The sequence below is a fragment of the Rana temporaria genome, chromosome 12 (genome assembly GCF_905171775.1).
Source record: "Rana temporaria chromosome 12, aRanTem1.1, whole genome shotgun sequence".
NCBI classification, from domain to species: Eukaryota; Metazoa; Chordata; class Amphibia; order Anura; family Ranidae; genus Rana; species Rana temporaria.
Genome location: NC_053500.1, coordinates 135,480,883 through 135,506,672, shown reverse-complemented (window position 1 = coordinate 135,506,672; position 25,790 = coordinate 135,480,883). Strand labels below are relative to the sequence as shown.

General features: G+C 47.1%; 1 protein-coding gene across 8 annotated transcripts in view; it reads left to right on the top strand.

Moving 5' to 3' along the window:
* The window catches only part of LOC120918942 (rho GTPase-activating protein 27-like), a gene marked incomplete at its 3' end in the record, with an annotated part of 75,539 nt that extends 49,758 nt beyond the window's left edge, over positions 1–25,781 (top strand). For 7 of the 8 annotated variants that reach the window (XM_040330847.1, XM_040330845.1, XM_040330852.1 and 4 more), the window contains 9 exon segments: positions 8,294–8,704; positions 12,393–12,581; positions 12,674–12,754; positions 13,171–13,296; positions 15,220–15,296; positions 17,774–17,861; positions 23,508–23,612; positions 24,692–24,799; positions 25,694–25,781. In XM_040330847.1, coding sequence (XP_040186781.1) covers positions 8,294–8,704; positions 12,393–12,581; positions 12,674–12,754; positions 13,171–13,296; positions 15,220–15,296; positions 17,774–17,861; positions 23,508–23,612; positions 24,692–24,799; positions 25,694–25,781 — 1,273 coding nt within the window. 8 annotated transcript variants of the gene reach the window in all.
* Positions 25,782–25,790: the final 9 nt, after the last annotated feature.

Genomic DNA, 25,790 nt, shown 5'->3' with positions numbered 1-25,790 from the left:
TTTAGATTGTCTTAAAGGGGAACTGCTGACCAGAGTGACTTGTGATACTAGCTTTGTCTGATACCCAGGGGCGGACTGACCATTGAGGCACTCGGGCACTATGCCACTAGGGGGCCCCATCAGGGTTGCCAGGCTCATTAAAGCGGATGTTCCGCCAAAAGAAAATATTAAAAGCCAGCAGCTACAAATACTGCACCTGCTGACTTTTAATATTAGGACACTTACCTGTCCTGGAGTCCAGCGGCGTCCGCAGCAGAGGACGAGCGATCGCTCGTCACCCTGCTGCTCCCCCCTCCATCCACTCTGAGGGAACCAGGAAGTGAAGCGCTGCGGCTTCACTGCCCGGTTCCCTACGGCGCATGCGCGAGTCACGCCGCGCACGCCGATTGGCTCCCGCTGTGTGCTGGGAGCCGAGTGTTCCCAGCACACAACGGGGGGGCGACGGGATGTGACGCAATGCCCGTCTTTTGCCCGTGAATGCCGGGCCGGAAGTGGGTGCAAATACCTGTCTTTAGACAGGTATCTGCACCCCCCTCCCCCCTGAAAGGTGTCAAATGTGACACCGGAGGGGGGAGGGTTCCGATCAGCGGGAGTTCACTTTAGGGTGGAGAACCGCTTTAATACTAGGGACAGTATGTCAAAATCTGTGTTTTTTTTTTTACATCTGTCCCTGATATGTCCAAAACCGACATGCTTTTGATGTGAAATTCTGAGATTTTAGCTGCCCCGCCTCTGTAATGCCTCCTGGCTTGGTGACCATCTGTAAGCCCAGGGGCCCCATAGTCTTCTATTGCCCGGGGGCCCCATAATCTTCTATTGCCCGGGGGCCCCATGAGTTGTCAGTCCGCCCCTGCTGATACCAGACCTTGATACAGGCAGAAAAAGAAATGACGGGGTTAATTTCCCTCCATCTACTGATGCTGGCCCCTCTACATTGGCTCGAACTGAGGGGTCTTTGCCCCCTGTTTCCTGATACCAAGCTCTCTGTACTGGCTGGAAGTACAAAAAAACAGTGTCCCTGAAACATTCCTGCCGTTGGTACAGTGTCCTTTACCTGCAACGCCAACACTCTTTGCTGCAGGTGACACTCAGGAAATTGTCAGAGGGGTGCAGAAAGCCCATTGGGCCGCCCAGGCGTGGGTTTACTTATTTTTGGATTGGGCGGTCTCTTATTTTCCCTGAATTTGCGTCTTCATACCAGTCCCTCTATACCAAGGGTCTCCAAACTTTCTACACAAAGGGCCAGTTTATTGTCCTTCAGACTTTAGGGGGGCCGGACTGTGGCCATCGGGAGTAGAAAATGGCCACGTGTCAAAGGACGTAAACCACGCCCCATCATTGGTTTTAGTGGAAGGACTAGTGCCTTATAGTTTATATCGGTGGGAGGAATAGCACCCCATCCTTGGTGTCAGTTTGTGGAATAGTGCCCCATCATTATTGTTATTTGTGAATGGAATAGTGCCCCAAAAGCCGGATAGAGGCAAGCAAAGGGCCACATCTGGCCCCAGGGCCACAGTTTGGAGACCACTGCTCTATACTGATTGCAAAGGGAACGGAGGGGTCACTGCCCCCCATTATCTGATTCCGGGTCCTCTACACTGGCTAAAAGAGGAACTGATGGGTTTCTATCTCCCATCTTCTGATACTGGTCCTCTATACAGGCTCAAAGGGGAACTGAGGGGTCAATGCCCCCCCCCCCCCTCATATTTTGAACCTGGCTTCTCTACAGTATATAGGATGAGTGGGGTACTAAAGGGCCAATGCTCCCAGTCTTCTGATACCAGCCCCTCTACATTGGCTGAAAGGACAGGTTAAGGGGTCAATGCCCCCATTCCCTGATTAAACCCCCTCTATACAGGCTAGAAGGGGGACTGAAGCATCTTTGCCCCCAAATCTTCTGATACTGGCCCCTCTACACTGGCCGAAAGAGGAACATGAGGGTTCACTGCCCCCAATCTCTTGATACCAGCCCATCTATAGAGGCTGGAAGGGTCACTGCCTCCCTTCTTCTAATACCAGCCCCTATATACTTGCTGAAAGAGGGGTCACTGCCTCTATTTGCTGATACTGACCCCTTTATACTGGCTGGAGGTGCACAAAAGTGACCCCAAGGCATAGTATGGTGTCAGACTGCTAGAAAATGTAGCTGTTCATTTTCCTGCTGTGGTAATTCACACTTTGTGCATTTATGGTGTTGTGTGTTTTTTTGTTTTTGTTTTAACTAGTGTTTGTTCCGACATGATTGATGTTGGGTTACATAGTCTCTACTCTTATCATTAATTATACGCATGTTATGGTAAAATGTACAGTAGGTGATTGCAAGCTATAGAAGCCATACAATGGAAAGAGAGTGCAATCCGATACGGAGAGGTAGGTGTGTGATCAGTTGGGGAGGGGGGGGGGGGGGATACATATGTGGTAAAGTGAGGGTACAAAAAGTATTTATAGGACAAATGTAAAGGGTGCCAGAAAAAAAATGGTCAAAGTTGGTCTTCAGCAAACTGTTTTGTGGGTTTTCTTGTGCATCATCTTTAGAAGAGGCTTCCTTCTGGGACAACAGCCATGCATACCAATTTGATGCAGTGTGCGGCGTATGGTCTAAGCACTGACAGGCTGACACCCCCCCCCCCCCCACCCCTTCAACCTCTGCAGCAATGCTGACAGCACTTGTACATCTATTTCCCAAAGACAACCTCTGGATATGACACTGAGCACGTGACCTTAACTTCTTTGGTCGACCATGGCGAGGTCTGTTCTGAGTGGTACCCGTCCTGTTATACCGCTGTATGGTCTTGGCCCCCCGTGCTGCAGCTCAGTTTCAAGGTCTTGGCAATCTTCTTATAGCCTAGACCAGGGATAGGCAATCTCGGCCCTTCAGCTGTGGTGAAACTACAAGTCCCATGGGACATTGCAAGACCCTGACAATCACAGTCCTCTAGAGACAGAGGCATGATGGGAATTGTAGTTTCACCACAGCTGGCCTCGACCATCTTTATGTAGATCAGCAATTCTTTTTTTCAGATCCTCAGAGAGTTCTTTGCCATGAGGTGCCATGTTGAACTTCCAGTGACCAGTATGAGAGAGTGAGAGCGATAACACCAAATTTAAAGCGGTTCTCCACCCTAAAGTGAAGTCCCGCTGATCGGAACCCTCCCCCCCTCCGGTGTCACATTTGACACCTTTCAGGGGGTAGGGGGGTGCAGATACCTGTCTAAAGACAGGTATTTGCACCCACTTCCGGCCCGGCATTCACGGGCAAAAGACGGGCATTCCGTCACATCCCGTCGCCCCCCCCGTTGTGTGCTGGGAACACTCGGCTCCCAGCACACAGCGGGAGCCAATCGGCGGGGCGGGGCGACTCGCGCATGCGCAGTAGGGAACCGGGCAGTGAAGCCGCAGCGCTTCACTTCCTGGTTCCCTCAGCGTGGATGGCGGGGGGAGCAGCAGGGTGACGAGCGATCGCTCGTGCTCTGCTGCGGACGGCGCTGGACTCCAGGACAGGTAAGTGTCCTTATATTAAAAGTCAGCAGCTGCAGTATTTGTAGCTGCTGGCTTTTAATATTTTTTTGGGGTGGAACATCCGCTTTAACACACTTGCTCCCCATTCACACCTGAGACCTTGTAACACTAAAGATTCACATGACACCAAGGAGGGAAAATGGCTAATTGGGCTCAATTTGGACATTTTCACTTAGGGGTGTACTCACTTTTGTTGCCAGCGGTTTAGACATTAATGGCTGTGTGTTGAGTTACTTTGAGGGGACAGCAAATGTACACTGTTATACAAGCTGTACACACACACTACACAACATTGTAGCAAAGTGTCATTTCTTCAGTGTTGTCACATGAAATGATAGAAAAAAATATTTACACAAATGTCAGGGGTGTACTTACTTTTGTGAGATACTGTATCTCCAGTCTATGATTGTATTTTGACGCGATTGTGTCCACAGCCTTTGTTCTCTGATTTTTACCTTTGTGTCAGTTTAGTGATGAGATTGTACGTTATGTTTGCACTGTGTGTGGAATGATTACACGATGATGTGATTGTGAGGATTAGAAACCTTCTCTTGGATTCTTGTGTTGTGTATATGGCGGGGGATGGAGGCGCAGTGTGGTTTGTATACTCTCCAGTGATATTACCCTTTTCTCCTGCGGTACCTGACAATGTATTGCACAGGGTTTCGAGCATGTGGGGGTGCATTATGTTGTAAATGTGCGGTTGGTACAGGAAACCTTATTGAGAAGTTCCTAATTTCACAAGCTCTCCATTATATTCCTGTAGAGTTGTGTAAGGAGCAATGTGCTGCAGTGGAGGTTTGGGGCCAGATCCACGTAGCGCGGCGCTTCTTTACGTCCGGCGTAGTGTATCTCAGATACACTACGCTGCCGTAACTTACAGCGTATTTCCCATATCCACAAAGAACTTGCGGCGTAAGTTACGGCGGCGCAGTGTAACTGTGTCGGCGTAGGGGCGCGCAATTCAAATGGATGAGATGGGGGCGTGTTTTATGTCAATACGTCTTGACCCGACGTAAATTAAGTTTTTTCTGAACGGCGCATGCGTCGTCCGTGGGGGTATCCCAGTGCGCATGCTCCAAATTAACCCGCAACAAGCCAATGCTTTAGACGTGAACGTCATTCTACGCAAAGCTCTATTCACGAACGTTTTACGCAAACGACGTACACAACGGAAAATTCTACGCTGGCCCGACGTCCATACTTAACATTGGCTACGCCTCATATAGCGGGGGTAACGTTACACCGAAAAAAGCCTTACGGAAACAAAGTAAAAAAATGCGCCGGCCGGACGTACGTTTGTGGATTCGCGTATCTAGCTAATTTGCATACTCAACGCGGAAATCGACGGAAGCGCCACCTAGCGGCCAGCGTAAATATGCACCTTAGATCCGACGGCGTACTAAGACGTACGCCAGTCGGATCTAGCCCAGCTTCAGGCGTATCTTGTTTTGTGGATACAAAACAAAGATACGCCGGAACAACCTAGCAGGTGCGCGGCGTATCAATAGATACACCAGCGTAACTGCTTCGTGGATCTGGCCCATAACGTGAAGTGTTGAGAGGAGTAAAAAGCTGCAGTGTATAGGGGAGTAATGAGCTGCAGTCTATGGGGGTATGATCTGCTGTAATGCAGTGTATAGGGGAGTAATGAGCTGCAGTCTATGGGGGTATGATCTGCTGTAATGCAGTGTATAGAGGAGTAATGAGCTGCAGTCTATGGGGGTATGATATGCTGCAGTATATGGAGGACTAATGACCTTCAGTACAATGTATGGAGGAGTAATGAGCTGCAGTGTATGGGAATGCGCTGTGCTGCTAAGCAGGGTATAGATGAGACCTATACTGTGATGCAGTGTGTATGGAGGCGTAATGATCTGCAGTGAATGGAGGAGTAATGTGCTGTAATGCAGTGTATGGAGGAGTAATACGCTGTGGTGCACTGTATAGGGGAGTAATGATCTGCAGTGCAGTGTATGGAGGAGTAATGTGCTTCAGTGCATAGAGGAGTGCCATGCTGCGGCGCAGTTTTATGGAGGAGCACCATGCTGCGGCGCAGTTTTATGGAGGAGCACCATGCTGCGGCGCAGTTTTATGGAGGAGCGCCATGCCGCGGCGCAGTTTTATGGAGGAGTGCCATGCTGCAGCGCAGTTTTATGGAGGGGCGCCATGGTGCGGCGCAGTTTTATGGAGGAGCGCCATGGTGCGGCGCAGTTTTATGGAAGAGTGCCATGGTGCGGCGCAGTTTTATGGAGGAGTGCCATGGTGCGGCGCAGTTTTATGGAAGAGTGCCATGGTGCGGCGCAGTTTTATGGAAGAGTGCCATGGTGCGGCGCAGTTTTATGGAGGAGTGCCATGCTGCGGCGCAGTTTTACGGAGGAGTGCCATGCTGCGGCGCCGTTTTACGGAGGAGTAATGTGCTGCATTATGCAATGTGACATTCCCTTATGTAGCTAATAGAGATCTGTCTGCTCACACTGCCAGCACGGGCTCTGTGTTTGGGGCTTTGTGGTGGTTCTGCTATTAGATATCCTGTTTGCATTGACAGGAAGATGTTTGTGGCTTCTGAGTTTAGCTGTGATGCTGCCCTGCAGCTTTCAAACTGTCTGGTTTCTGTGTTTTCTCTTGTCAGCAGTCTGCATAGGGGGCACATTGGGCGATCCGATAGGGAGATCACCAGACCTCTGAATGGCCATACACATTTCACACTACAGGCCCCAGAGCACAGGTGTCAAACACCATGGGCCAAATCCGGCCCTTCCGGCCATTTCATGTGGCCCTCGCACCTCCAGCCCTCCTCCAGACCCTTACTTTCTGCTTTTAAGCAATGCATCCAGCTTCTTCCCAGCAGCAGCATAAGGAAATGGGGGTGCACTGTGATGTAAGAGAGGGTGGGGGACTAAACTTCTATTGGTGGGGGGGTTCTTGACATCTAATATAAGGGGAGGGGATGCGCTGGACATCTAATCTTACAGATACAACCGGCCCTTTTGAGGGCAATCCTAATGCTGATGCAGCCCACAATGAAATTGAGTTTGACACCCCTGCCCTAGAGGACATCGCCTTATATCCAAAGTAATTGGCACAAACATTTGGTGGGGTCGGGGGCCTCCCACCTCCTAGAGGTTCACCTATGTGCCAGAAAACCCATTTATATCTACTTGGATAGGGAGGGAAAGTTCCAGTGCAGGTCTTATGAATAGTCCTAATACACGAGATGCAATTTCTGGTATCTGTTGGTTCAGCACAAAAATATTGGGGGGTGTGGAATCTGAAGGCCCAGCAGAGGAATAATAGAGTGTTTGGTATTTGCCAGTCTAGTACATGAATAATGGCATCTCTGGTATTTGGTGGTCTCTGCAATCTGGAGGTCCAACAAAGGGATAATGGAGACTTGGGTATCTGGAGGAGGCACAGCGAACAATATTGGGGTCACCTGAGGTCCAACTCAGAAATAATGGGGTATCTGGAGGCTCAGTACAAAAATAATGAGGTCTCTGATATTCTGAGGTCCATTAATGGCGTCTTGGGTATCTGGAGGAGTGCCAGCAAGACAATAATTGGGTCTTTTGAGGTCCAATACAGAAATAAAGGGGAATTGCATAAATAATGAGATCTCTGGTATCAGGTGGACCATTATAGATATATTAGGATTTCTAGTATCTGGTGGCCATGTACGGTTAAGATGAAATTTCTGGTATCTGGTGGCTTAGCACAGAAATATTGGGATCTCTGGTCAGGGCCGGTACAAGGGGTAGGCAGAAGAGACGGAGCAATTTATTGTAGGAAGAGGGGCGCATTGCTGGCAGCGTGCTGTTAAAATTTCTGGGTAACAAGTGACTATGACTCCCGCCAGCCACCCCTACAACACTGCAGAGCTGCACCTGCTTGCAAAGACGTGCCAAGTGCGCTCCTGCACCCCGGTACAGGCAAAGGACCCGGTCTTCGCTTCCCTGTCAGGTGGAGCCGCGGAGTAATCTCTGCCCGACAGGGGCTACCGAGTCTCGGTGTGACGTGACGTTACCGAGAGGCTGGCCGGGAGGACAGAGAGGACCATAGAGAGCTGCCGGGCAAGAGGAGGAACCAACCAGGCAGTCAATAACAAAGTAAGCAGATCTATGAATGAATGACCAACAACCAATCGGAACCAGTGTAGCCTGCCCGTACTGTCACCACGGGGCAAAGAGAAGAGAAAGCCACAGGGATTTTAAATCTCCAGACCGGTACAGTGGTGATACGAGCTGTCAGTGCGGGGGATCGCTGGACTCCAGGATAGCAGGGGGGGGGGGGGGGGAGCGCAGTCTGCCATCTTTGCCCTGGGCACCAGATGGCCTTGTCCCAGCACTGTCTCTGGTATCTGGAGGCACATTATAGATATCATAGAATTTCTCTTGTTTTGTCTCCTTCTGCCGGGTATATTGGAATCTCTTGTATGTGGTGGCCAAATACCGAAATAATGGGATCTTTAATACTTGGTGTCCCAGTAGAGAAATCGTGGGACTCTAGTACCTTGCCCAAGATATTTTATCTTGAACACAAATGATAAGCAAGAGATATTTCTTACCTCCGTGCTAAGGCAGAACATGCAGTTCATGGAGGATGACGGGTTTTTCAACATTCTGCATGCAGTTCCACCCCCAGAAGTGGGAGGCCAGCAGGTTCCACTACACAATGAACTTTTTCTAGAAGGACATTTTATTGCTTTGACTGATGGTGAAGTAATCATTCTTTGTATGTAGCAGTTCATTCATTCATTTTTCTGTTTGCGTTTTAGGTGGTGAATGAAGAGGAGGAATCCTTCTATGTTAACTTAGAAGAATTTCGGAAAGACAAGGAAAAGCCAAGATCATCTTCTCAAAATCTCGGTTCCTCCAGCACTTTAGATGACTGGGAGACGCACACAGACCAAGGCAGCGGTCAGCTCTTCTACTATAACAGTGTGACTGGGGAAACTACCTGGGATTGTCCCTTTGACCAAGCCGAGGAACAGCTCATCTCCCCTGCATCCCCGAGCCCAGCTGAGGAAGACTCTAACTGGGAGAAACATTTTGATGAAACTAGTGGACAATTCTACTTCCATAATCCAGTGACGGGGGAGACGTCCTGGGACCCACCAGCACAGGACGATCTGCATCCATCAGGGGGCAAACCAATGTTTTCCCCCTATGGTTCAATGGAGAGGAGGGTAAGAGTATTGACTGTAATGCCGCGTACACACGATCGGAAATTCCGACAAGAAAACCGTGGATTTTTTTCCGACTGAATATTGGCTCAAACTTGTGTTGCATACACACGGTCACACAAAATTCAGACCGTCAACATCTAGGTGACGTACAACACTACGAGTCTAGAAAAATTAAGTTCAATGATTCCGAGCATGTGTCAAATTGATTCCCAACATGCCTGTTTTTTGCGTGTCGGAATTGCAGACAGACGATTGGAATTTCCGACAAGAACTTTTCCCATTGGAAAATTTGAGAACCAGCTCTCAAATTTTTGCTGTCGGAAATTCCGACAAAAAAGGTCCGATGGGGCCTACACATGGTCAGAATTTCCGACCAAAAGCTCACATCGAACTTTTCTTCTCGGAAATTCCGACCGTGTGTAAGCGGCATAAGGAATTTCCTGAAACTGTCAGGGTCGGCCAAGATCTGGTGTTGCTGCTATTCCTACTTCCATTATTTTTCTAATAGCATGTTTCGTATGGCTGGTGGAAAAGACACATCTGGATGTGACTTGTCCTGTTAGATGGAGGAAAAGAAGATATCTGGAGTTATGTTTTAGATTCCCATCATGTGACTGCTCCTGTAAGATGGAGGAAAGGAGACCAGGGTTTCCAGTCATCAGTAAATCCATGATACACAGACAAATGTAAAAATCACGGATTTTACAAACGGCCCGTAAATTTACTGACGGTTGGCAACCCTGAAGGAGACATCTGGAGTTTTGTTTTAGATGCCCATTGTTGGTCCTGTCATGCGATTAGTCCTGATTGATGGAGGAAGGGGGATATCTGGAGTTATGTTCTGGGTTACCCATTGTCTGCTCCATCAAGTGATTGGTCTTGTATACTCAAAGGATTTGAATTGTCTGTTCCATCAAGTGATTATACTTGTATGCTGGAGGGATTCCCATTGTCTGTTCAGTCATGTGATTGGTCTTGTATGCTGGAGTGAGACATCTGTATTATGTTCTACATTCCTATTGTCTGTCCCATAATGTGATGGGATCTGTATGCTGGAGGAAAAGAGACACCTGGATTCTCATTTTCTGTCCCCCATGTGATTCTGTCCTGTAAGATGGAGGAAAGAAGATATTGGGAGTTATGTTTCACATTCCCATTGTCTATCCCAGGGGTGCCCAACCTTTTGAAGATCAAGGGCCACTTAAGCGACTTGGTAACCGGTCGCGGGCCACAATGAGCAGAGTGGGTGGATGGCAGTCCACTCGGCTCTATAGAGCCCACTCTGCTTGTTAGCACACCAAACTCGCATGTAATAGAAGTCTATGGCTCAGTGCAGGTAACCCACAGGTGCTCTTCTCTGCACCTGTGGATCAGTTTGAAATCAGCCCAGTAACCACTGCAGAACAGATATGCCCAAATATACACTGTGATTTTAGTACTAAAAAAACTTACCTTTTAATAACAGTATTCTATTTCATTCCATCCCAGAGCAGGAGGTTGTGGGCCACATCAGAGGGCTCCGCGGGCCACTGGTTGGGCACACCTGGTCTATCCCATCATGTCCTGTAAGATGGAGGAAAGGAGACAAGTGTTGCTAGCCATCATAAAATTCCCAGACAGTTTGTTAAATCTTTGATTTTACAAACTGTCCCTGAATTTACTGAATGAGAGATCTGCAGTTATGTTTCGGATTCCCATTGTTTACCAAGTCATGTGAATATCCCTGGATGATGGAGAAAGGGGGACTTCTGGAGTTAGGTTCTGGGTATACTAAAAGAAATTCAAATTGTCTGCCAAAGTGATTGGCCTTTTATGCCGGAAGGAGACGTCTGTATTATGTGCTACATTCCCATTGTCTGTCCCATCATGTGATTGGTCCTGTAAGTTGGAGAAAGGAGACCAGGGTTGCCAGCCATCATAAAATTCACGGAAAGTTTGTAAAATTCTGTGATTTTACAAACTGTCCCTGAATTTACTGACGGTTGGCAATCCTGAATGAGACATCTGGAGTTGTCATGTGAATAGTCCTGGATGATGGAGAAAGGGGGACATCTGGAGTTATGTTCTGGGATTCAAATTTTCTGTTCCGTCAAGTGATTGGCCTTTCATGCAGGAGGGAGACAGCTGTATTATGTTCTACATTCCCATTGTCTGTCCCATCATGTGATTGGTCCTGCATGCTTGAGGAGGGGAGTTCTGCGGTTTATGTTCTGGATTCCCATTGTCTGTCCCATCATGTGACTGGTCCTGTAAGCTGGTTGAAGGAAGGTGTCTGAGATTATAGTCCGAATTCACATTGTCTGTCTCATCATGGGACTGGTCCTGTAAGCTGAAGGAAGGTAGACCTCTGGAATAATGATCCTGATTTCCATCGTTTGTCCCATCATGTAATTGGTCTTGCCTAGCTGCATACATAGGCATGCGCACAGGGTGTGCCTGCGCACACGCTGATCACCCTGTGCTGCACAGATTTCCCCTGCTGCTTGGCCCCTGATATTTCACCAAAGCCCCCTAAAATTCAGCTCCTAAAAAATAAAAAAAGATTGTAATAGAGTAATAATAAAAAATAAACCCACTCTCTGCCCTACTAATATATTATATATATATATATATATATATATATATATATATATATACACACACACATATATACACACACGTGTGTTTAAGCTTTCTGGGTGTACACCCTAATGCAATAGGCTGTGCACATCTATAGCTGCATATATATATACCGTATATACTCGAGTATAAGCCGACCCGAATATAAGTCGAGGCACCTAATTTTACCACAAAAAAATGGAAAAACGTATTGACTCAAGTATAAGCCTAGGGTGTCCATCTGCATGCCTCACTGTGCCCATGCCTCACTGTGTCCATGACTAGACTGACGTTTAACATGGGAGTCTATGGAAGGGGTGCCCGGCTTTGAAAAATCGTTGCTCCCCAGCAGGGCTGGTGCAAGGATTTTTGTCACCCTAGGCAAAAACACATTTTGCCGCCCCCATTGGCTCCACCCCTGACTCCACCCCCTTTGCCCCACCCATGTGACAGGAGGCAGTGCTATACAGAAGCATCGGCTCTGCTTACTCTAGCGCTGGCTCCAGTGCTGTGATGCGCCTCTAATTACACCTGGCTGGACGGAGCAGCTGCCTGGGACTGAGTTAGTTACATGCTACAGCCTGCAGAGCATGCAGACGCGGAGGGAAGCCAGTGGCAGCATTGCACCCTAGGCAGCTGCCTAGTTTGCCTAGTGGTAGCACCGGCCCTGCTCCCCAGCCGTAGGCCCCCCAGACAATAAACTTTGCACACTTGTAGAGGAGGGGGGCTACATGTGTGCCAAGTTCCGGGTCCAGGGGACCTACGATCGGCTGGTACCGGGTCCCCAAAGTCACTGGAGAAATGATCGTTTAGCATGGGAGTCTATGGAAGGGGTGCCCGGCTTTGAAAAATCGGTGCTCCCCAGCCGTAGGTCCCCTGGACAACAAACTTTGCACACCTTCGGCTGGCCGGTACCGGGTCCCCAAAGTCAAGATTAGGCGCAAAAAGGTGACTCGCGTATAAGCCATGGGGGGCATATTCAGCACAAAAAAATGTGTTGAAAAACCCGTCTTATGCTCGAGTATATACAGTAATTCATATTCTGTACACACTCTATCTAAATATTAATAACCTTCTTATTTGTTTTCAGCCACCGACTCCTGAAGCAGATTACCCCGATTCTCCACAGGAAGACATAAATTACCCAGAGACCGACTATGGAGGCCGTTACATTCCTCCTCCACCTTACAAAGCCCCCTCTGAAGAGCAACTCTCCGGCTGGGCCTATCATTTCAAGGATGGGCAGAGGTTCTACACAAACAATTACAACGGTGACACGGTAAGGATAGCGCTATATACAGTCCTATGATGTCCAGGAGGGGTCCTCGTCCTTTATCCCAGATATTGCTGAGTAGTTTCCTATCATTGCAGTGGGTCCAATCACAAGACCAGGACGGAAATACCTTTTTCTGTTCCCCAGATGGCTCTGTGTCACAGTGGACGCTACCTCCGGTCAGAATCTCTGATTTCTTGTAATGCTTGGGTTTTAAAGCTAATGCTCTGGTTTTATTATTTGGCCAGCTTCAGCTTGTATAACAGCAGTGTGAACAGCAAGCTTTGACAAAGCGTTTGCAGGGATTTCAGCAAGCGTTGTTGAAGCCCAGGTAACTAGTCACAATACTAACCATTAGGCCCCATGTACAGGGAACGCTGCTAAACGTACGTTCAATGTTATCCTATGTGACCATGTACACAGTCTCGTTTATTGCCGTTTTTAGGCAGTTGCGTTTAGCAGCGTTTCTTTGAAAGCAAAAAAATGGGTCAAGACGCCAAACGCGACTAATCATTCTTTTTTTATTAAAACGCTTCTAAACGCAAACGCGGCTAAACGCTTCTGGTTTCTCTTTACCATCTTCTCTCATCCACAGCTCGGATCTCCTGAATTACAGAGAGGGCACAGGGATGCCAATCAGAACAGTGTGCCCATTACAGGCTGGAGGAACAACCATCCGATCTACGCTCCGCAGAAAGAGACAACAGAGGTGGCAACAGAGGTGGGAACACTGGCGCACACTTCCAATTATTTGCACCTTGTCCATCTCTCTACATAGATAGCCATGCCGAGGCAGCCATGGAAATCTGCTACCCCTCCATCAGAGGGTCACGGATACCATTCCGAATAAAAGCACTGAATGTTTCTGTGTGGCTCATACAGCTGTGGAGAAGTAGTGGATTCCCTTACATCATTACTTATAAAAAAAAAAAAAAGTGAAGTTTAAAATAATAATATGGGAATATTGGAACTGAATGTGGAGACACAGTCCATATGGTTGGTCAGTGAGGACGCAGAAGGGCAGTTTGTTATCCATTAAAGGGGTTGTAAAGGTACAATTTTATTTTTCCTAAATGGCTTCCTTTACCTTAGTCTTAGTGCAGTCCTCCTTCACTTACCTCATCCTTCCAAGCAAAGAAAGGAATGGTCCTGAGTGACGCACACCTTACAAGATCCTGGGTGAATAGTAAGGGCAGCCTCAGCCCAAACGCTGTCAAGGCCATGCCCCCCTAATGCGTTTTGTCCCACCCATGGTGCTTAGTCATGGAGGACGAAGACTGACAGAAGCTTGGAGCGGCACCCCTTAGCTTTGTATGGGTTCACATTATACCCCCTCCCTTAGAGAGAATTATACTCCCTGTCATAGAGCATTTTGCCCCCTCTTTACTATAGAGTACTATTACCCCTTCTGCTGTTAACCACTTCCCGACCTCCTCATGTAGATATACGTCAGCAGAATGGCACGGACAGGCACATGTACGTACCTGTACGTCCTCTGCTAGACGTGGGTGGGGGGTCCGATCGGGACCCCCCCGGTACATGCGGAGGTCGGGTCCGCTCGGGGAGCGATCCGGGACGACGGCGCGGCTATTTGTTTTTAGCCGCTCCGTCGTGATCGCTCCCCCCCGGAGCTGAAGAACGGGGAGAGCCGTGTGTAAACACGGCTTCCCCGTGCTTCACTGTGGCGGCTGCATCGATCGAGTGATCCCTTATATAGGGAAGACTCGATCGATGTTGTCAATCCTACAGCCACACCCCCATACACTAGTAAACACACACACAGTGATCCCTAAATCCTACAGCGCCCCCTGTGTTTAACTCCCAAACTGCAACTGTCATTTTCACAATAAAGAATGCAATTTAAATGCATTTTTTGCTGTGAAAATGACAATTGTCCCAAAAATGTGTCAAAATTGTCCGAAGTGTCCGCCATAATGTCGCAGTCACGAAAAAAATCGCTGATCGCCGCCATTAGTAGTAAAAAAAAAATAAAAAAAAATAAAAATGCAAAAAAACTATCCCCTATTTTGTAAACGCTATAAATTTTGCGCAAACCAACCGATAAACGATTATTGCGTTTTTTTTTACCAAAAATAGGTAGAAGAATACGTATCGGCCTAAACTGAGGAAAAAAAAAATTATATATGTTTTTGGGGGATATTTATTACAGCAAAAAGTAAAAAATATTGCATTTTTTTCAAAATTGTCGCTCTATTTTTGTTTATAGCGCAAAAAATTAAAACCGCAGAGGTGATCAAATACCACCAAAAGAAAGCTCTATTTGCGGGGAAAAAAGGACGCCAATTTTGTTTGGGAGCCACGTCGCACGACCGCGCAATTGTCTGTTAAAGCGACGCAGTCCCGAACTGTAAAAACCCCTTGGGTCTTTAGGCAGCAATATGGTCTGGGGCTTAAGTGGTTACAGTGTATGGTACCCCAGTGTTATAGGGCATCATACCCCCTCTGTTATAAAGCATTATAACCTTTTGTTATAGAGAATTATACCCCCCTCCTTTATAGAGCATTCTACCCGTTTTTTTTTTATAAGGTATTATACCCCCCTCTGTAATAGAGAATGTGATTATCTCCTCTCTTTTATATTATAAAATAATAATGTTTGTGTTTTTACCTCCTCACCCAACAGTTGACCCAAATGAAAGGATTGGTAAAAGCGGGACTTTTGCAGAAGGCCAAGACTGCAGAGAACGGCAAACGGCTGCGGTGAGTGCTTAGGAAACATATATCTGCCAAATTTGAATTAGGACTACATAGAGGAGAGATGGTGATTGTTCTCTACAGATAGGTCAAACATTGACTTTAAAGGGGTGTTCTGGGCAAAAAAATAATAATTAAAAGCCAGCAGCTACACATACTGAAGCTGCTGGCTTTTAATAAATGGAGACTTACCTGTCCTGGTGTCCCTGATGTTTCCCATCAGCTGTCGGGTGCTGCCATTGCGGTCATCGGGTAAGGGAACACGGCAGTGTGGCCTTTCGGCTTCACCCCGGGAACCCTACTGCGCATGCGGGAGGCCGGCTCCTCCCTTTTATTAGCCCGGCGGCCAGGGGAGGAGGAGGAGGAGGGAGCCCCGCGGTGTCTTTGACCGGTATCCTGTCCCCCCTCCCCCGAAAGGTGCCAATTGTGGCACCGGAGGGGGAGAGGAATCCGATGAGCAGAAGTTCCACTTTAGGGTGGAACTCAGCTTTAAGGACCTAAGAGCCTAGAAGAGTTAAAGAGCAGGCATGGAGGAGGAGCAGAGCAGTAGTACAGGAGAGGGAGAATGGAGAGCAGACATTAGGAGGAGAGAAGTTGTAGAGTAGGAGAATGGAAGCAAGAAGGCATAGAGAAGGAGAGCAGAGAACAGGCACAAGGGAGAAGAAGAAGAGCAGTGAACAGGCATAGAGAAGAAGAGTGGGTGTAGATGACGAGGAAAGTGGGTGTAGAGAAGGAGAGTGGAGAGCTGGGAAAAGCAGAGAGCAGGTGCAGAATAGGAGGAGAGGCATTGAGAGCATGTGTAGAGGAGAGGCATTGCGAGCATTTGTAGAGGAGAGGCATTGAGAGCATGTGTAGAGGAGAGGCATTGAGAGCATGTGTAGAGGAGAGGCATTGAGAGCATGTGTAGAGGAGAGGCATTGAGAGCATGTGTAGAGGAGAGGCATTGCGAGCATGTGTAGAGGAGAGGCATTGCGAGCATGTGTAGAGGAGAGGCATTGCGAGCATGTGTAGAGGAGAGGCATTGCGAGCATGTGTAGAGGAGAGGCATTGCGAGCATGTGTAGAGGAGAGGCATTGCGAGCATGTGTAGAGGAGAGGCATTGAGAGCATGTGTAGAGGAGAGGCATTGAGAGCATGTGTAGAGGAGAGGCATTGAGAGCATGTGTAGAGGAGAGGCATTGAGAGCATGTGTAGAGGAGAGGCATTGCGAGCATGTGTAGAGCAGGAGGAAATCGGAGAGCAGGCGCAGAATAGGAGGAGAGGCATTGCGAGCATTTTAGTCGTGTGTAGGCTCCATCGGACATTTGCTGTCGGAATTTCCGACAACAAATGTTTGAGAACTGGTTCTCAATTTTTCAGACAACAAAAGATCTTCTCGGAAAATCCAAACGTGTGTATGCAATTCCGACGCACAGAAATCCTATGCATGCTTGGAATCAAGCAGAAAAGTCGCACTGCCTATTGATCTTCATTTTTCTCGGCTCATCGTCCGTGTTGTACGCCGCGTTCTTGACGTTCGGAATTTCCGACAACATTTGTGTGACCGTGTGTATGCAACACAAGTTTGACCCAACATTCCGTCAGAAAAAAAAATCCACTGTTTTGTTGTCGGAATTTCCGATCGCGTGTACGCGGCATTAGAGGCCTAGAGGAGAAGCATAGCAGGTGTAGAGGAGGAAGAGAACGGAGAGCAAGAGTGGAGAGAAGGAATAGCGTAGAGAAAAGATAAGAGGAAGAAACATGGTAAAGAACAGGAGAGGATGAGGAGAAAAATGCAAAGAATGCTCAAAGGAGTAGGAGAGTAGGCATGGACAAGAAGAAGAGGAGAGAACAGGCGTATTGGGAGGAGAGTGGGAAGACGGAGAGCCACTTGGAGGACGAGTGAAATGAAGGAGGCGTGGAGTTGGACACATGTAGAGTTTCTTTGTGCTTTGTTATAGTTTTTAAAGGGGTTGTAAAGGTCCAATTTTTTTTTCCTAAATAGCTTCCTTTACCTTAGTGCAGTCCTCCTTCACTTACCTCATCCTTCCATTTTGCTTTTAAATGTCCTTATTTCTTCTGAGAAATCCTCACTTCCTGTTCTTCTGTCTGTAACTCCACACAGTAATGCAAGGCTTCCTCCCTGGTGTGGAGTGTTGTGCTCGCCCCCTCCCTTGGACTACAGGAGAGTCAGGACGCCCACAAACGCACAGCTCCTTTCTCCATCTGCAACGTAGAGAGCGTCCTGACTCTCCTGTAGTCCAAGGGAGGGGGCGAGCACGACACCCCACACCAGGGAGAAAGCCTCGCATTACTGTGTGGAGTTACGGACAGAAGAACAGGAAGTGAGGATTTCTCAGAAGAAATAAGGACATTTAAAAGCAAAATGGAAGGATGAGGTAAGTGAAGGAGGACTGCACTAAGGTAATTGTATTCCAGTTTATATTTTTCCATGTCATATCTCAGATTAGTATACATAGGCTTTTATGTTTCTCTTCTCCACAGCAAGAACTGGAGCACTTCATGGACTGTTCTGGAAGGGAGGATTCTAACGTTCTTCAAAGATGCTAAGAACCTGTCATCGAACAGCCTGGTGAGTCTCACTCCTTATGCTGAATGTCTGTTGTATGTATGTTGTCTGGGGGAAAAGATGGTGTGCTATACAGCGGGAAGGGAGAAAGACAGAAAGCACTTCCTGGAGCAAAGATTTCTAGTGTGCTGAGCGCGCTCCGCTCAATACCTTCAGTATTACGTTGTAAATACCTTTAATAATCACTGAGAGGTTAATCGCTTGTTATCGGTATGTAAAGCACCTTTTAATGACGCACTCATAACGAGACCGCAGATTCAAAACGGAGGCGCAGTACGATGGTTGGCAAATGTTCTGCCACCCAATGTCTGCCGGCAGTACTGCACACGATACAAGCGGTGATCTTTACAAGGACGCAGTGTTGACTCTGTAACCTATAAATTTTTATTATTCAAAGTAAAGGAGCTAAGTGGGAAGGTTGTACAAAGGTTACAAGACCTGATAGATAAGACTGTACCAGGTACACATGATAAAAATGGCAGATCAGCTTGATTGTCCTCTAGCCCCCGCGGCAGGATCCCTGGTGGGTGCGCACTTTGGGTAGCCAGGGCAAGAGAAGACACTGCAATGGGCCATACCATTTATTTTTAATGACAAACTCGAAAATCAGAACATATTTGTGAACTCGCCATAGTAATATGTTGATGTAATATTCAAGAGTGGAACAATCACACGGATTCAAATCAAAAGGATATTATAGTTTTAAAATAGCAAGACTTTTTATGAAACCCAGGCCATCGGAGTATATAGAAAGAGGTGAGAATTAAAGTGTTAAAGGGGAGTTCCAGCCAATATTTATGTTTATTAAAAGTCAGCAGCTACAAAAAGTGTAGCTGCTGGCTTTTAATAAACAGACACTTACCTGCTCCAGCGACGCGCCGGCCGGGGCTCCGCTCCTCTCCCCCCCTCTGCTGACTTTTAATAAACTTAAAAAAAGGCTGGAACACCCCTTTAAGAACTGTCAGACAGTGAAAGCCTTCGGCACAAGCGGAGCTCTTTTTTTTTTTTCATGGCGGCGTGATTGACGATGGATCTACACCAGGGGACATCATTTTTGACAATTCCTGTCTGTGTTAATTTATTTTTGACACTTTCTTTGGTGAATAAGTAGGTATGTACCCCTATTTATTTACATGGAGGGGTTAAGATCTGGGGGGCTCCCCTATTAAAGGAGGCTCCCATACTTGGATAAGCCCCCCAAACCACCGGCCGGGGTTGTGGGGAAGAGGCCCTTGTCCCCATCAGCATGGGGACGGGGCAGAGCCCCCTGCCCTAAAGCACCCCTCCCATGTTGAGGGCATGTGGCCTGGGGACCTAACACTTTTTTTTATTTTTTTTTGGCATGGTGTTGCTGCTAAAAAAGAAAAAAGAAAAAAAAAAAACTTACCTGACCTGAGTTTTTTTCTTGGATAGAATTTGTGTTTCAAACTGATCAGATGCACTCCCATAGAAGGCAATGGGCCTGGAATTTGCATCTGAATCGCACCGCACTGCTCAGAAAACATACAGGACTCTCTTTAAATTGCAGCAAATTCAGTACTGCTGCTGCACTGCATATATGTGAACCGCGGGTCAAATGCATCCTATTCGCATATATGTGAATGGAGCCTTACTGGTTAAAGCGGTGCTCCCCAGCCGTAGGTCCACCAGACAGCAAACTTTGCACACTTGTAGATGAGAACTGGGGCTAAAATCACCGGAGAAATGACCGTTTAACATGGGAGTCTATGGAAGGGGTGCCCAGCTTTGAAAAATCGGTGCTCCCCGGCCGTAGGTCCCCCCGGACAACAAACGTTGCACACTTGTAGAAGAAGAATGGGGCAACATATGTGCCAAGTTTAGGGTCCAGGGGGGACTTACGGCCGGCTGGTACGGGGTCCCCAAAGTCCGGGAGATCAGGCGCAAAAAGGTGACTCGAGTATAAGCCGAGGGGGGCATTTTCAGCACAAAAAAAAGTGCTGAAAAACTCGGCGTATACTCAAGTATATATGGTATCCCAAAGCTAGGTGGATGCTGCTTTCCTCAGATGGGGTAATCTGAAAGGAACTACAAGAAAAACAAAAAATTTAGACGTGCACACCTAGTGCATTACCAGAGATAATTTAATAATACATTTTTCAGTAAAAAAAAAAATGTATAAAAGTGGGTACTCACAAAATGCAACTGACAAAAGGCCATAAACACAGTGCATGGACATGCACAGAACACTGGGTACAGCTAACGCGTTTCGGGGGCGCACCCCCTTCCTCAGAGCTAGGCCCTGTGTTCTATGTCCATGCACTGTGTTTCTGGCCTTTTGTCAGTACCCACTTTTATACAAAAAAAAAATGAATGAAAAATGTATTATTAAATTATCTCTGGTAATGCACTAGGTGTGCGCGCCTTCTTCCATTTCTGTTTTTCTTTCATTCATAATAGAAACGTCATTGACCGGAATGCGATACCAGCATTCTCAGCAGAGCGCCCAGTCCCGGTCACATGTATGATGGTAGTGAAAGCTGCTCAGGTTGCTGGAATGATGTAAACACAATCAAATCTTGGGAGGGGATGTTGTAGAACCTGTTTGAGATCAGCTCTGCGCTGTCTCTTTCTTTTTATTACATTTAATTGACAAGGATAAAGGTCACCATGTTTAGAGTATGTGACCAGAAGGGCTCATTCACAGCACCTGTGCTGAGCTTTATTATACAGTGACAAGGACAGGGCTCATAGCCTTGTTTTTCGTTGGTGACGGTTCACACCAATACCCTGCAAAAAATAGGATTTTTTTTGTACTCACCGTAAAATCCTTTTCTCTGATGTCCATGGACGTTTGTACTGCTAGTTACGAACTGAGACTGCATGCTGCAGGGAGGAGAGTTGTGTCCGGAGGGACTGCCCCCTGGGGGGGGGGGGGGCTGTTCAACTCTGTTAAAGTAACATGTATTTAAATATCTAACATGTTCTGCCTAGTCCGTTTCTATTAACAGGAACATAACCCACTTGTCAAGACTTGTGAAGGCTGTGTCCGTCCATGGACGATAAGAGAAAAACAAAACATTGCAGTGCCGCATGTTGTAACACGTTATGTATTGCAATATGAAATGGGCCAAAAAAATAGAGTACTTAAAGCGGTGGTTCCCCCTTAAAAACAAAATTTTTTTATTCCACTGCCCCCCCACATTCCATCACGATTAATGCTCTTAATATTTTTTTCCTGCTGTACATACCTTAGTACAGCATCTTCACCCGTCCATCCGGGTTGCGAGTCCCGCGGGAGTGGGCGTTCCTCACAGGCTGTTGATTGACGTTTTCCCCAAAAACGAGCTCTCCCCCCGTCGCGTAAGCCGCGCCACGGTTGGCGAAAGGAGCCGAACGGCGAGTCGGCGCTATACTGCGCATGCGCATCGCCGTTCGGCTCCTTTCGCCAATTGTGACGCGGCTTACGCGACGGGGGGAGAGCTCGTTTTTGGGCAAAACGTCAATCAACAGCCTGTGAGGAACGCCCACTCCCGCGGGACTCGCAACCCGGATGCACGGGTGAAGATGCTGTACTAAGGTATGTACAGCAGGAAAAAAATATTAAGAGCATTAATCGTGATGGAATGTGGGGGGGCAGTGGAATAAAAAAATGTTGTTTTTAAGGGGGAACCACCGCTTTAAGGCCAAAAAAACACGCACTGGAAGGCATGTAAAATATGCAGAGACATGTAAGATCACTTCTCTGTTATATCACCTTGTTACCCAACTGTGTCTCAAAAATGACTGCAGGAGGCAATGTGGGCACAGATTTTGTTTCATATTCTGTAGTTGTGGCTCGTGTTGACGTTGCAGAAATTTCCAGTAATGTCTCAGGAAAGGTGTTCATATGATCACCATGCTGGGAACTTGCAAGACCCTTGTCCCTCTGACTGTTGATTGCACTACAGCAGGGGTGGCCCACGGAGCCCTCTGATGTGGCCCGCGACCTCCTGCTCTGGAATGGCCGGTTGACAAGCCCAGATTGCAGGTTGCCGACCCGTCATACTGCAGCATCAGTGTTGTGACTGAAGCTGGTGGTAGAGGAAGAAAGCGGCTGCGGAGCAGAGCCCCATAAGCCGATGCTTCCTTCACAGCGCTGGCTTTTGCCACAGGCGGAGTCTATGGCAAAGTTTAGCTAACCCGCAGGATAGACACAGTGGGTGTGGGTAAACCGTAGCACATCAGTGTGAAAGGGGTCTTAGGCCCTTTTCACACAATCAGCCTGACCAAATGGGACCCTCAATTCACCTCTATAGAGCGACAGATGTCCGTTTACCCCCGCCTACCTCCATTCCGAAAAACAGAAGGGAATTTGTACCTTCCATCTGGGTGGATCGGAGGGCCTATAGAGTAGTCGTAACCCTTTATCCGCCCGCTCTGCTCATTATGGCCCGCGACTGGTTACCAAGTTGCTTAAGTGGCCCTCGCGCTTCAAAAGGTTGGGCACCCCTGCACTACAGTCATGCGAGATCCATCGTCGGGGTATAATTCATAGGGATTAGTCTTCTCACACCCTAATTCTAGATCCAGTGACCCACACACATCACAGAACCCATTCACAATGCTCATGATACAGGACCCTCAACAGGGTTATTTACCCAGTGACCTGCTCACAGTATAGGACCATCATGATTGATCCAATGGATCCAGGAGTGAAGAGAATGGTTTGGCTGATATTTTGAGATAAGGTTGATGATGTAGCTTAGAGAACTTTGTATGTTGTCAGTATTTTGAATTTTATTTGTTGGGTGAGTCGAAGCCAGTGAAGAGATTGGCAGAAAGGAGTAGCAGACACCGAATGGTTGGTAAGGTGGATGAATCAGCAGCAGCATTCATGATGGATTGAAAGGGAGATAGCCTATGTAACGGTAAGCCAACGAGGAGGAAGTTGCAATAGCCGAGACAAGAGATGACCAGAGAGTGAGTCTTGAGGTTGGTTAAGTAAGGGCATATTGTTACGGAGGTTAATGAGGCATGATTTGGACAATAATTGGATGTGGGGCCGACGGGAGAGTTCAGAGTCCAGGATTACACCTACAACCATGGCCTGAAGTGAGGGTCCAGTAGTTGTGCTATTAATCTTGTTGGAGAGGGGGCATGCGGGGAGGAAATGACATAAGCTCAGTTTTGGAAAGATTGAGTTTGAGGAAGTGGTGTGACATCTATAAAGATATGTTGGCTAGTAAATAAGGAGCAAGGAGACCAAATGGGTGAGCAGAGAGGTAGAGAGAGAGAAAATTGAGTGTTGTCGGCATAGAAATGGTTTTGGAAGTCATCAGCTGACCCAGGGAAGGAGATTTAGAAGAGGTCCAAAGACAGAAGCTTGGGGGGACTCCTAGGAAAAGAGGAGAGGCGAGTGTAGAGTTGGAAGTGACACTATAGGTGTAGTGAGATTAGTAAGAGGAGAACCAGCAAAGAGCAGAGTCATGGAGGCCAAGGGAGTGAAGATTTTTTTGAAGAGGATCGAGTGGTCAACTGTATCAAAGCTAACAAAGAGGTTTAAGAGTAAGAATACGGAATAGTGACCTTTTGTTTTAGCAGTTACTAAATCGTTAGCAAGGTATTGGAGTTCTGTGGCATCTTCTAATATTCAGTGATGTTATTGTTGTTCTGTGATATTATATAAAGTAAATTCTTCTTTTATTTCAGAAACAGTCGTCTCTGATGACCAGCCCAGAGCATACAGTCAAGCTGCAAGGGGCATCTCTTAGCTGGGCCAGCAAAGAGAAGTCCAGCAAGAAACATGCGATGGAGGTGAGTGTGCCACACAATGATATAATAACTGTCTAACGCCCTGTACACACAGCCCAGAATCTTGTCAGGAAAAAAAAAGGTTTTCCTGACGAGATTCTTGGCAAGAATCTCTTGCCGGCCAAGTGTACAGACACTCCATTCAAAAGAACCGCCGTCCTTTTGAATGGAACGAACGCGGTGACGTCATCGACTACGACGAGCATGCACTCATCACATTTGATGCCGTCGCCGCCATCTTGCTATACCCTACCTATGCCTAGGAAGCTACCGCGCATGCGTCAAACTCATTTCGAGCATGCGCGGGTTTCCATGGAGAGGTAAGTATACACACTCTGGGGTTTCTCGGCAGGAAAAGACTGCCGAGAATCACGACGAGAAAATAAAGAGCAGGTTCTCCATTTTTCTCGTTGAGATTTTGGGCAGTTTTCTTGACGAGAAACCTGAAAGCCTCGTACACACGCACGGTTTACTCGGCAAGAAAGCTCTGCCACCAGTTTTCTTGCCAAAAAAACCGTGCATGTGTACAAGGCTATACAGTCGATGTGCATTGGTAAAACACCAAACCACACAAAGTCATCCTGTTGGGTTTAATCAATGTAACCAACTTCTGACAAAGTCCCCATCCTAGGCCATGCCCCTCTTATGTATTCTAAGAATAAGTCCAGTCGGGGTGAAATGTGTCAGTGGGGTGTGGCCCAGCATGGGTACTGTCAGAATCTGATTAAACCTAATTGGGTGACTTTAATGGAGTGCAGTTTGGCGTTTTTATCTCTGCTATCCTGGCTAAGATGGATGAGCTCTTTTCTAACCGGCACCCAGAGCGGTGGAGAACCTGGAAAGCAAGTTTGGGACTTGAATTCCTTTCTCTTTGAACTCTCACATTCAGTGTGCATGGTTTCATGTAGAGCACAAAGCAGAGCTCATAGAAAAAAAATAATAATAGGACATGACCAGGCGTCAATGCTCTGTATTAGAACATTTTTTAGTGAAGTTTCTTTGGGCGTTTTTCAGTTGGAATGCCCTGTTGTCTCCTCCGATTTTATAGTCAATTCAATAACAAAATTGTTTTCATCTTTCAGTTAAAAACCCAAGATGGCTCCGAGTATCTGATTCACCATGACTCCGATATGCTCGCAGGGGACTGGTTCATCGCAATAAAAAAATGTATTGGTAAAGATACACGCATGGTAAGTATAGAAAATAGAACACCGCACCTAAAGCCACATCTGTGTAGGATCTAGTTTTAAGAGTCAAAGACTTTGGGTCAGACTTTGTAGGCAAGATGGATGAGAGTATAATAAATAAAAAAATATTTTATTAATAATGAATCGCTCACAAACAGATCAAGTATAGAAAGAGTTAAAAAAAAAACATACATTGAACATAGAAAGAAACATAAAACTATGATGTGAACAGAAGGTGAACACCAAATGGACAGCAGTGAGCCAAAGCGTTTCGCTATTTCGCTTTGTCAGGACATTGAAAAGAACAGGTCTCACTATCTATAAAACACATCAGTCAGACATTGTATAATAATAACATACAAAAAACATTAGTTGCTGCCATATCCAAAGGAAATGCACATATACAAATACCTTCTCAGCACACAATTAACCCATATAGGAAACTCCAGATTGGACCTCAAGGCTCAGGAAAGAGAAAAAAGTAATCTACTGTTGCTAGTGGACAAATATTCCTCATTATGGTAGCTCTTCTGATGTATTTTTGTCATAGCCATCACCTTGCTAACTCTTTGTCAAACGATATGCCTACCTACCTGTCACCCTGCACCCCTGACCTGCCTGTCAACCTGTACCCCATATTGTCACCCTATTCTTTTTGGCTGCCCCCTGCACCTGACAGCCTCTCACCCCGTACACCCGACTGCCTGTCACCTTGCACCACGGACCTTCCTATATCCCTGACAGCCTGTCACCCTGCAGTCCTTTCTGCCTGTCAGCTTGTACCAAGCCAAGCCCCCCCCCCCCCCCCCCCCCCCGCGCGCCTGTCTTTCACCCTGGACTGACGTTTCACAATATTAAATGTCTGCAGTGTTTCTGATATAAAATTTTGTTTTCCAGTCTTCTGAGAACACCTCTGAGAATGAGACGGAGTCATTGCAGGAATTTGGCTCCACAGAGAAGTTGGGAATGAAAGATGAGAAAAAAGGTAAAAAAT